This window comes from Suncus etruscus, chromosome 8, assembly GCF_024139225.1.
Source record: "Suncus etruscus isolate mSunEtr1 chromosome 8, mSunEtr1.pri.cur, whole genome shotgun sequence".
Lineage (NCBI taxonomy): Eukaryota > Metazoa > Chordata > Mammalia > Eulipotyphla > Soricidae > Suncus > Suncus etruscus.
Window position 1 is genome coordinate 61,744,074 of NC_064855.1, and position 11,154 is coordinate 61,755,227.

General features: G+C 44.8%; 1 protein-coding gene across 1 annotated transcript; it reads left to right on the forward strand.

Annotated features, from left to right (window-relative positions):
* The first annotated feature begins 223 nt into the window (after positions 1-223).
* On the forward strand, positions 224-772 carry ARL11 (ADP ribosylation factor like GTPase 11). The gene has a single exon (XM_049778857.1). The coding sequence runs from the start codon at positions 224-226 to the stop codon at positions 770-772; it is 549 nt and encodes a 182-aa protein (XP_049634814.1).
* Positions 773-11,154: the final 10,382 nt, after the last annotated feature.

The following is an 11,154-nucleotide window of genomic DNA, read 5'->3' on the forward strand; positions in this document are numbered from 1 at the left end:
CTGAGGCAGGTCCCTCAATTGTATACTTTGTCAAGCCCTTACTCCCTGGACCTGTCAAAGCCCAGGCTTCTGTTGGAAACATGAAATGGCTAAAAGGCTACTTTCTTCTGGAGTAGAAACACCTTCTTCCTGAGCCTCTGTGGATTTGTGCTCCTTCATAATAAACAATGCTGATGTGTTTGCTGGGTCTTTCTCCCCTAGGCTTCATTTAGTCAGGGCCACCATGGGCTCTGTGAAATCTCGAGGCTCCAAGGCAGAAGCCCAGGTGTTGATGATGGGTCTCGACTCTGCCGGCAAGACCACGCTCCTGTACAAGCTGAAAGGTCACCAGCCTGTGAAGACCCTGCCCACAGTTGGTTTCAATGTGGAGCTTCTAGAAGTGCCGGGTCATATGTCTCTGACTCTCTGGGATGTGGGGGGCCAGAGTCAGCTCAGAGCCAGCTGGAAGAACTACCTGGAAGGTACGGACATCCTCATCTATGTGTTGGATAGCACCGACAAGGTTCGCTTGCCTGAAGCACTGGCTGAGCTGACTTCTGTCCTGGACCACCCCCACATGGCCAGTGTCCCTTTCTTGGTGCTTGCCAACAAGCAGGAGGCACCTGAAGCTCTGCCACTTCTGGAGATCAGAGATAAGCTGAGCCTAGAGCAATTCCAGGGCCACAATTGGGAGCTCCGGTCCTGCAGTGCTCTCACTGGTGTGGGGCTGCCTGAGGCCTTGCAGAGCCTGGGAAACCTCCTGAAGTCCCGAAGCCACCATGTGTCCAGGTGACAGCAGATAGCGGGGTGAGCAAGAAGATGATCCAGAACAGTTAACTTCCTCCTTAGGGACTGGAAGAACCACCTAGTCCTTGAGAAATCTTAACTACTAAATTAACCCAACAAAATTTCCTTTTTAGTTCCTACAGGATATTTTGTTCTTGGGTCTTACTGTCACTGAAGTGGATGCTGAAAATCAAATATTCTTTGGCTAGTGGTACTCTAAGGCGCAGGGGCGGAGAAGGGAAGCATACTGCAGTACAATTCATTACCCAGTGCAAACAGAGCTCTCTAAGCCACAGAACAATCCTTGGTTGCATAACAATTAAGAACTATATTCTCAGAGAGGAAGAGGTTTCAAAAGTGAGCCAGAAAAGCATGTAGACAGAGTCATGATCTTATGAGTGATTTCCCCTGATAGCTTCTGGGCATCTGCTATGAGCAGTTTAAGTAATTAGAGCCAGAGGATGGAGTGAGTAAGTCAACTCCCACTGAATAGTGGTCTTAGAATCCTGTGAGTTCCAGTAAAACACACGAATAAATAAAAATAAACTGGATTATAATACCACAGAGAAGCTTTTAGATAATCTTATCTTAATATCCATAAAGCTTATGAAATTAATTGCAAGATGTGGTGTTCTAGTTCATTTGCTAGGAAAGAAGATGAGTAGCTTTTATTAAAATTGCAAAGTATCTCTAACTTCCAAGTTAAAAATCATTGATGTGGTCTGTTCTTTCATCAACCCTAAGGATATATCTATAATCCTAGGGTTTTTGCTTGTTTGTTCCCCTCACCCCTGTTGGCTTTTTTTGGGGGGGGGGTTCACTCCTGGTGGTGCTCAGAGGTTACTCCTGTCTCTGCCTCAGAAATTACTACTGGTAGGCTTGGGGGACCAGATAGGATGCAAGTGATTGAACCCAAGTTTGTCACATGCAAGGCAAATGCCCTACCCACATGCTATTACTCCTACTCCTATAGTCCTAGTTTTTATATGGCAAAAAGCTTGAATTAGATACAAGTCCTCATTTTAAATAGTTCTAATGATTGGATATCCTTGACTGTACTTAGCTAAAATCAGCCTCCTTCTAGCTGAGTGGGTCTTATTTCACTGAACTGATAACTTGGTTTACCAATTTCTGCAGAACTTGTTCTTCCCTTCTGACATCAGTTTAAGTATGCTTCATTCTTTCTCTGACATCTTAAAGTACATGTTTCACGATTTTCTGTGTTAAGCAGAGGGAAGTGCAAAGAGGTAAATACAAATGAGGTAAGACTCCTTAAGTCCAGGGTTGGTTTTAAACCACATATCCTATTATATCAGGAAACAAACCTGGGGAAAACAGTTTATTTCCCAACTGGGCCTCTGGGGCCAGAGCAATAGCATAGTGGTGGGGCATTTACCTTGCACGCAGCCAACCCGGGTTCAATTCCCGGTGTCCCATATGGTCCCTGGAGCCTGCCAGGAGCGATTTCTGAGCTCAGAGCCAGGAGTAAACCCTGAGTACTGCCACGGCCGCCACCGCTGGTGTAACCCCGAAACAAACAAACAACAAAACAAAACAATTTGGGGCTGACTGGATAATCAGTAAGACACAACTTCCTGGAAAAGTGCGTGAAAGGAGGTGCAATGCAGAAACTTTGGAGAAGGGGCCAGAATGATAGCAGAGAGACAGGGTGTTTGCCTTGGACGTGGCTGCCTAGGACAGACCAGGGTTTGATCCCTGGTATCCCCTGAGCCAGGAGTGATTTCTGAGCAAATAGCCAGGAGTGATCCCTGAGCACCACCAAGTGTGGCTCAAAAACCAGAAAGAAAAAAAAAAAAGGCAAAAGATAAAGAAAGAAAAAAAGAAACTTTGGAGAAGTTTTGTGGGTTAGGTGCTGGGCTCGATGTTTTTCATAGATTTTCCCTTATACTTTCAACTCTGCCAGAGATTCTCTATAGATATCATTTTCACGTTGTAGAATTTGAAGCTGAAGCTTGAAGAGGTGGATACTTGCTTGAGTGTGAAACCAGATATCTGTGCCCTAGTGAGGCCCATAGTATTTTTTTTTGTGGGGTCAACACCTTTCTGGCAAGAGTGCGACAAATTTTAATCTTCAGGCAAGGGAGTATATAAAGGGAAAAAGAGGCAGTAATAACATAAAAAGGAATGCAATGGTTTGATTTTAGAACAAATACACATAACTTTAGGTGGTTTTTAAAAATATTTTTTTATTTAAGTAACATGATCATATTTGGGTTACAGTCATAACCAGAACACCTCCCTTCACCAGTGTAACGTTACCCCCTCCCCTTTCCCATCCCCTGTCTGTATTCGAGACAGACATCCTACTACAGTTATTTGTTTTTAAGTTCAGTAAGTTGCATTTTTTTTCCTTAAAGGATAAGAGTAAAAAAATATATTAAAGGTGTGATAGTGGGAATTGCCATTGTTTGCATAGGTCCAGAAAAATGGGAAAATGGAGAAAACTCCTTGACCTGATTACAAAAAGGCCTCACCCTAGAAATTTATTGGCATAAGACAGACTCTGGATTCCAGGCATACCAGTTCGTCCAACTCCAGTCATTCTCAAGGTCCTGGTGAAACTTTTTCACACTTTAGCTGTTGTTGGTATCAGATTCTTATATTTAAAGACTCTGGATTCTGTGCATTTCTTTCATTGATGTCAGGCTGATGTGGAGCATCCTCTAGTTTCAGCATACCATTAAATGCAGAGCGATCTGCCCTGCATGCAGACTGTTGCTGAGTCGTCTGGGTGTTGGGAGCACTCTTTGGAGTAAGTCAATGCCAAAGCAGTGGTAGTCTTCCCTGGTAGAGGCTTGGATCCTGGTAATGTGAAAGACAATTGTGGTTGTTTCCATAGATGGTATCCATTGTTCAGGTGTGTGTGGGCGATACCCATTCTTCTGAGGCCTGAGCCAAATCATTATGCCAATGTTCAGAAGAAAAGGCCTAATTACATTACCAAATTTGTGTTCCCATCTCTATTAGATAAGAACTTGTTTGCATATGTATTATTTTCCCATTTTAATGTGCCTATGCAAAAGAGAAGCAATGCCACAAGATATTGTTGATGCATCTGGGGGCTGACAAATAAAGTCCAAAATTCCCCATAACTTGGTACAAACATGAAATCTATACAGTGATACTCTTCTACCAGTATTGCTCAAAAAACAGATCTCAAAGGGGGAAAATCAAACAATCAAATAACAAATCCAGTGGGCAAAATTGTCACTATATGAGGATATTCAACAAGAGTTATAGATGTTAAGGGAATACATCTGAGATGTACAAAGGAGATACACGTGACCCTTTTATGTTTTAGAAATAGTTAAGAGGGAGGGGGGGTGTTTCCGAGATACCACTTTGGTCTGTGATTGGACAAGCGAAGAGAGCATGGAGCCCTGTCCTCCCCTTGTTGCCTGCTGAAGCTTCTAACTCCCCAAGAGGCTTTTGCTTCCTAATTGCTAGAAGTTGAAAGTTCAGCAGACCCCTCCCAGCCCCTTGCAGGAACAAGGAAGCCTGGGGTCTCTTTTAAATTGCACCTCACTGAAAACCAATTGCTGGGACCCTGAGCAGGTGTCCAGCAATAACCCTGGGGATGGGGAGGAAGGAGAGGGAAGGCTATGGGGGGTTGCCGATTCAACTTATCTTAGCCAAAAAGCCGACAGCATGGAACCTTGCCATGACGCATTGCCTGCTGAAGCTTCAGACTCCACACAAAAATTATAGTGAAAGATATGTAATCTACCTTGGCCAAAACAAAAATCATTAGTACAGAAAATGGTTAAATGTGGGGTAACAAGAGATGGGAGTGAGGGAGTAAAGGAATAAAATGAGCGCCTGAACGGCGTTCAGATAGTGACAAGCAGATGAAACACAATGATATCCATATATTTCTTATAATGTTCTGTGCGGGGGCACTAGTCCCCGTGAGGTTTCACAATGGACAAGATTAATAAGGAAACTTCCCATATAAATCCTAATGCCATAACCTATTGTGACCCATGTCCCGCATCTTTTCCTAGGTCTGGTTAAAGCAGCCTTTGGCATGGCGGAGGGCTGCCAAACGCCATGCTGGCAGGACTTCCCGGCTCGGCTCCCAGGAAGGAAAGAGATCCTTCCCGAGCCAGAAGGCCGGAAGGTCGAAGCCCCCGCCCCAGACCCTCCCTTTGGAGCCGGGAGGGAAATGGGGAGAGCCTAGGAAAACCAGTAAACTCCTCCAAGGGACCCACCTCGGTGACTTGCCCAGCCATGTGGCCAGGCAAAGCCCTAGAGTACCGGAGGAAGGAGGTAGAGGGGTGCTGGGGTGACCCATGTCCGGCACCCCTTCCTAGGCCTGGTTAAAGCAGCCTTTGGCATGGCGGAGGGCTGCCAAACTCCATGCTGGCAGCACCTCCCGGCTCGGCTCCCAGGAAGGAAAGAGATCCTTCCCGAGCCAGAAGGCCCGAGGCCCATAGTATTATATGGCTCGAGGAAGGCTGTGACTTTAGACTCTCTGGGATATAAATTCAAGGTGATCCTCAATCAGCAAATGGAAATGAGGAGCAAACTAGAGGGAAAGAACAGAGTCTGCAGCACATAAGGGAAAGTGAATACAGATCAGTGTGATGGAAGAGTCAAAACAGGAGTTTGGGGCGAGGTGTGGGTGGGTGAGTGCAATGTATTACAACAGGAAACAAAACTGGAAATGTAGAACTGAGTTGGGCAACAGTTGGGAGTTTCATAACTAAGAGATTGGTCAGGGAAGTGAAATCACTGGACTAAACATGTTTAAGAGGATAGCTCTGCCTCTCTCTCTCTCTCTCTCTCTCTCTCTCTCTCTCTCATTCACACACACACACTGCACTTTAAATAGCATAAGAGGAAGAGATTAAACAGCATAAAAGGAAGAGATTAAAGATGACTCTGGATTCTGAGTCTGTGTCGGCAGAAGTCAGCATTACCAATGAAGGTACATGGATTTAGAAAAAAACAGATGGAGGTCTGCTTTTGAAATGGGTGTAAGAGCCTTTGCAGCTTTGTTTATATCATCTGCACCAGCAGACCTGGAGATAGCACGGCCCACTCCCAGAAGCTCATTTCATTTCATGATGCTTTTCATTGGAGATCAGCTTCAATAGTGTATTGTTCCTCCACTGTGACGCCCCTGTGCTCTGGAGTGGTCAGTGTCTCTACAGAGTTTTGTGGTAATGTCTATGAAATCTTAGAAGACCAGTTGCCATATTTAATAGATCAATTTATTTATTTACCTGTTTGTTTGGAGGTTCTCAGGCGATGCTCAGAAGTCTAGGGACTCCTCCTGGCTTGTCTCATGAACTAGGCAGTGGTTCAATGTAAGGATTTAGAGATGTGGTGCTGCTCTGGTCTTGCAGTGCTAGGGGCTTCCAAGAGTGTATGTAGTGATGTTCGGGCTTCATGTGATACTGGGCATGTTATGTGCCTTAATCCCTGTACTATCTCTCTGCTTCTAAGAACCAGTTGTTTTAGACTAAATATTGTTAGTTTTTCTGCTGGGTGCCTTTGCTGCAGGAGCAGCAAATAGTGGATCTCTATGTTGGTCCATTGTCCCCAGCTTTTCAGTACTTTTAAAGATGAAAACATTGAGTAATAAAGATGCTCAGATTCAGAGTTGGAGATAGAAAAAATTATTGGGGGCCCGGAGAGATAGCACAGCGGTGCTTGCCTTGCAAGCAGCTGATCCAGAACCTAAGGTGGTTGGTTTGAATCCCGGTGACCCATATGGTCCCCCGTGCCTGCCAGGAGCTATTTCTGAGCAGACAGCCAGGAGTAACCCCTGAGCACCGCTGGGTGTGGCCCAAAAACAAAACAAAACAAAACAAAAAAAATTATTGGAAAGTAAAAGGGAAAGAAATTCCACAGTAAGGGAGGAACTTTGTACAAAGGAGTAAGTTAAGCATAGAACTATACTTTTTGTGAGGTTTTAATTAGAAAATTGGATCTATGTTATTTATTAAACAAAATTTCACAGGATTCCTATTTGTCTTACTAAGTTAGGATTTATTTGTGTTACTAAGGTAAGATGAACATTTTTATTCCCATGTAAGCTGGTGGAGACTTATCTGCTTGTTTAAGCCCTTTTAGATGATATATTTCACCATATGCCCGGCTGATGCCCCATTATGTTTTAGTTTCCTGTAAACCCAAGGCCTAAGGTGGAATTACTGGTCTTGGGGAAACTGTTATCTTCCTCAGTCTCAGAAAGAGCCCAGAAATTTGCAAAATAGTTTAAAACGTGGAACAGAAATGGCTAAAATGAAACTGCTTGCAGCTGTTGCTAAGGGAAAACTAAGGCTTCCTTCTTCCTTGGATCTCATTCTGTAAGACACTGGACTCTGTCTCTACAGCTTTCTCCAGGTGCTGGGATTCATCCTTTGGATGTCATCTACCATGAGAGAAAGAGAGTCCCCAGCTTGCAGCCTATTTAAGCCTCAATTTCACTTGGAGAGTGCTTGGCTCCCAGGACGAAGCTTCCAATTGAGATAGAAATGGGAACACAACTAGAAAACACAAAAGTTGTTTTTCTTCAGATTAAAGTTATTGAGTTTATACAAAGGGTCAACCCTAATTGCATGTGAATCAAAGATTAACATTTCAAATGGTGTTGTCAGGCTCTTTCAGGAAGGACTTAAATCTTTTAGAGAACTGTTCCATTCTTTCTGGGTTAGCACTTATTTGGTAATAGAACTTCTTTCTCCACTCTGCTTTGTACATCTTACTCTAGAATGGCAGATTTGGTTTTTTTATTGTTACTCCAACAGACTCCACTGGCTCTGTGAGTTTCTCTTCATGTTGGTGACAAGTAAAGCACACAAATGCATACTGGATGGTGTTTGAGATGCTAACTGAGAAATGGTGACCCTCTTCACACTCTTTCTTTCTTTCTTTTTTTTTTTTTTTTTTTTTGGTTTTTGGGTCACACCCAGCGGTGCTCAGGGGTTACTCCTGGCTGTCTGCTCAGAAATAGCTCCTGGCAGGCACCGGGGACCATATGGGACACCGGGATTTGAACCAACCACCTTTGGTCCTGGATCTGCTGCTTGCAAGGCAAACGCCACTGTGCTATCTCTCTGGGCCCTCGTCACACTCTTTCTACAAGAATCTTCTGGAAGCTTGTGGATTGACTCAGCATAAAATTTCTCAGTTTCACTTCTCAGCAGTAAAGTGTGACCCATAACATACTCCTTCCATATGCTTTGCAAAAACAGTAGCTCAAAAATAAATAAATAAAAATAAAGATAAAGCCAGGGCCAGAAAAATAGTACAGTAGGTAGGGTGCTTGCTTTGCATTTGGCCGACCCACGTTTGGTCTCTGATATCCCATATGGTCCCCTGAGCTTGCCAGGAGTAATCCTTGAGCACAGACCAAGTGTAACTCCTGAGCACCACTGAGTGTGGGGAAAAAAATAGGAAGGAAGGAAGGAAGGAAGGAAGGAAGGAAGGAAGGAAGGAAGGAAGGAAGGAAGGAAGGAAGGAAGGAAGGAAGGGAGGAATGGAGGGAAGGGGGAGGGAGGGAAGGGAGGAAGGGAGTGAAGAAAGGGAGGAAGGGAGTGAAGAAAGGGAGGAAGGGAGTGAAGAAAGGGAGGAAGGGAGTGAAGAAAGGGAGGAAGGGAGTGAAGAAAGGGAGGAAGGGAGTGAAGAAAGGGAGGAAGGGAGTGAAGAAAGGGAGGAAGGGAGGGAGGGAGAGAAGAGAGGGAGGGAGAAAGGGAAGAAAGGGAGAGAGGGAGAAAGGGAGGGAGGGAAGGAAGGAAAGATGGAAGGAAGGAAGGAAGGAAGGAAGGAAGGAAGGAAGGAAGGAAGGAAGGAAGGAAGAAAAGAAGAGAAAACTATTTTAGAAAGATGGGGGGAAAAGACATATTTTTACCCCATTACTATAACTTGAGTTCTTTTGACACACTCAATGCCCCAAGAAAACCCAGTCATGTAGTGACAGAATTATGTGTTTAATTCTCCACAAGAGGGGCACAGCATTAGAGCCTTTGCCTTGCACAGGGCAGACCCAAGACAGACCTGAGTTTGATTCCTGGCATTCCATTTGGTCTCCAGAGTCTGGTAGAAGAAATGTCTGAGCACAGAGCCCAAAAAGACAAACACTCACATAAAAGCATCTAATTTTAACAATAATCTAGTAAACACATTGCATTTTGCCATTTTGAGTGGGGGTCAAAATCCTGCAGTGATGATGAGGATGTGCTGCGTCCTCCACACTAAGAACTAACGGCCAGATGTGACCCAATATGTGACACACGGGTCCCCAGCTCGCTGGCCCGTGCAGTTGTAGGGATGGGAGACAGGAGGACACAGCCTGGGGGCGGGACTCCACGTTCCAGAGGTCCCTCCCCTCCTCAGAAGCAGCGGAACAAAACCCAAATTTGGCAAAGAGCCACAGGATACAAAATAATGATAAGAAGCAAAGAGTCGCATTCAATTTGGCCGGGAGCTGCGTGTTCGCCACCCCTGCCTGAGTACGTGGTGATGGGGCAGTAACTAGTCTTCTCAGGGCTGGCATAGGTGCGTCATTCAGAGTCTTCTTGTGCCTCCTCATGCATCTCCAAAGGGGATCCAGCCTCTCTGTGTCTCGACTGGCAAACAAGGCTTGCAACAGGATGTTCTTTTTTTTAGATTATGATTTTATTTTTGTAGAAACTCATTACCAAGGACCCCCTACATAACTGCCAACCACAAATGTGAGGTTGGCATCAATATTTCAGGGTTATATAAATGCTTCACTAAAAGAATGTTAACAAAATAGAGTAGCAGCCACTGCCCACTCTCTACTCCAACTTTACTTAAATCGCAGCCTTTTAAATGAAATTGTGCTCACTTTTGGAATCTTTGGTCTTGCTTTTGGTCTCAATCTCACCATGTGGCCCTAGGTTCTGAACGAGGGTCAAGTCATCATTTTGTGATCTCTTAGGCTTCTCTTTCTCAAGCCTAAGTTTCCATTAATGCTGCCTGAAGATACCTGGCCATACCAGGCAGCTTATTTGGAAAGGACACAGAGAGGCAGGGAAGGTACCATAGACAACAGCCGATCATTTAAAATATTATCAGAAGCTAGAACCCCCGTATCCCCTCCCTATATAAACTGGTTTGTGACCCTGGTTAGAGATTGACTTTTGTGAGAGGTGCCCTTAAGTAGTCAATTTGGGGCTTGTGGCTGACGGAATAGAGCCTTGCTTTGCTTTACTTCAGTTGTGTGGTCTTGTCCTTCAACTCCAGACCCTAATACTCACTTTTGGTTCTGTAGCCAGTCTGAGACAAGTAGGACACTAATAGTGACTGTAATGTAGCATGTATAGCTGTTGCACAATGATGCTGTCTTCCTGAAACAAAATAGTGTTACTAGCCTGCTTTTCAATAAAAACTAAACTAGGGACTGGAGTGGTGGCATAAGCATTAGGGCGTTTGCCATAACGGTGCTAAGCATTTGTTTTAACTGACTTCGGTTAGATCTCCCGGCGTTCCATATGATCCCCCAAGCCAGGAGCGATTTCTGAGCACAAAGCTAGGAGTAGCCCCTGAGCATCACAAAAACCAAAACCAAAACCAAAACCAAACTACAAACTAAACTAGAAAAATAAAAGACTGGCTGGAATACCAGTTCTGCTTTCTACTCTTTACTAATTGGTTAATCTTGGGCTAACCTCTCTCTCTCTCTCTCTCTCTCTCTCTCTCTCTCTCTCTCTCTCTCTCTCTCTCTCTCTCTCTCTCTCTCTCTCCTCTCTCTCTTTCTCTCTCTCCCCTCCCTCCCTCCCTCTCTTTTATTTTCTCTCTCTTTCATTTTCTCTCTTCCTCTTTTACTTTCTCTCTCTTTGCTTTCCCAGAAGTACACAGGGCTCCAGGGCCATTCCTAGTAATACTCAGCTCAGATGTGTGAGTCTGCCTCAGTGCCTTAGGCTGGTGATGAGGTGCTGCTTAGGTCAGCCTGGTGGTGCTCAAGCCTCTGAGGCCCTACCCCAAGGTGCTCAGTGCCTCCACAGTACCAGGAGATCACACTCAGAGTGGCACATCAAACCTCTGGATTAAAGTATTAACTTGAGGGCCCAGAGAGATAGCACAGCGGCGTTTGCCTTATAAGCAGCCGATCCAGGACCAAAGGTGGTTGGTTCGAATCCCGGTGTCCCATATGGTCCCCCGTGCCTGCCAGGAGCTATTTCTGAGCAGACAGCCAGGAGTAACCCCTGAGCACCGCTGGGTGTGGCCCCAAAACAAAAACAAAACAAAACAAAAGTATTAACTTGACTAAAACCCTATTTGCCATGGGTACAAACAAGTATGCTAGTAGGAGGTATCTCATCATGTTCTTGTGAGAATACTGTAAAATAATGCATTCCTCTAGTTAACATGTATCTCTTGGGCAAAACACTG

What these genes read in the sequence shown, in the direction of transcription:
- ARL11 (XM_049778857.1), top strand. Translation starts at nt 224, where the DNA reads ATGGGCTCTGTGAAATCTCGAGGCTCCAAGGCAGAAGCCCAGGTGTTG.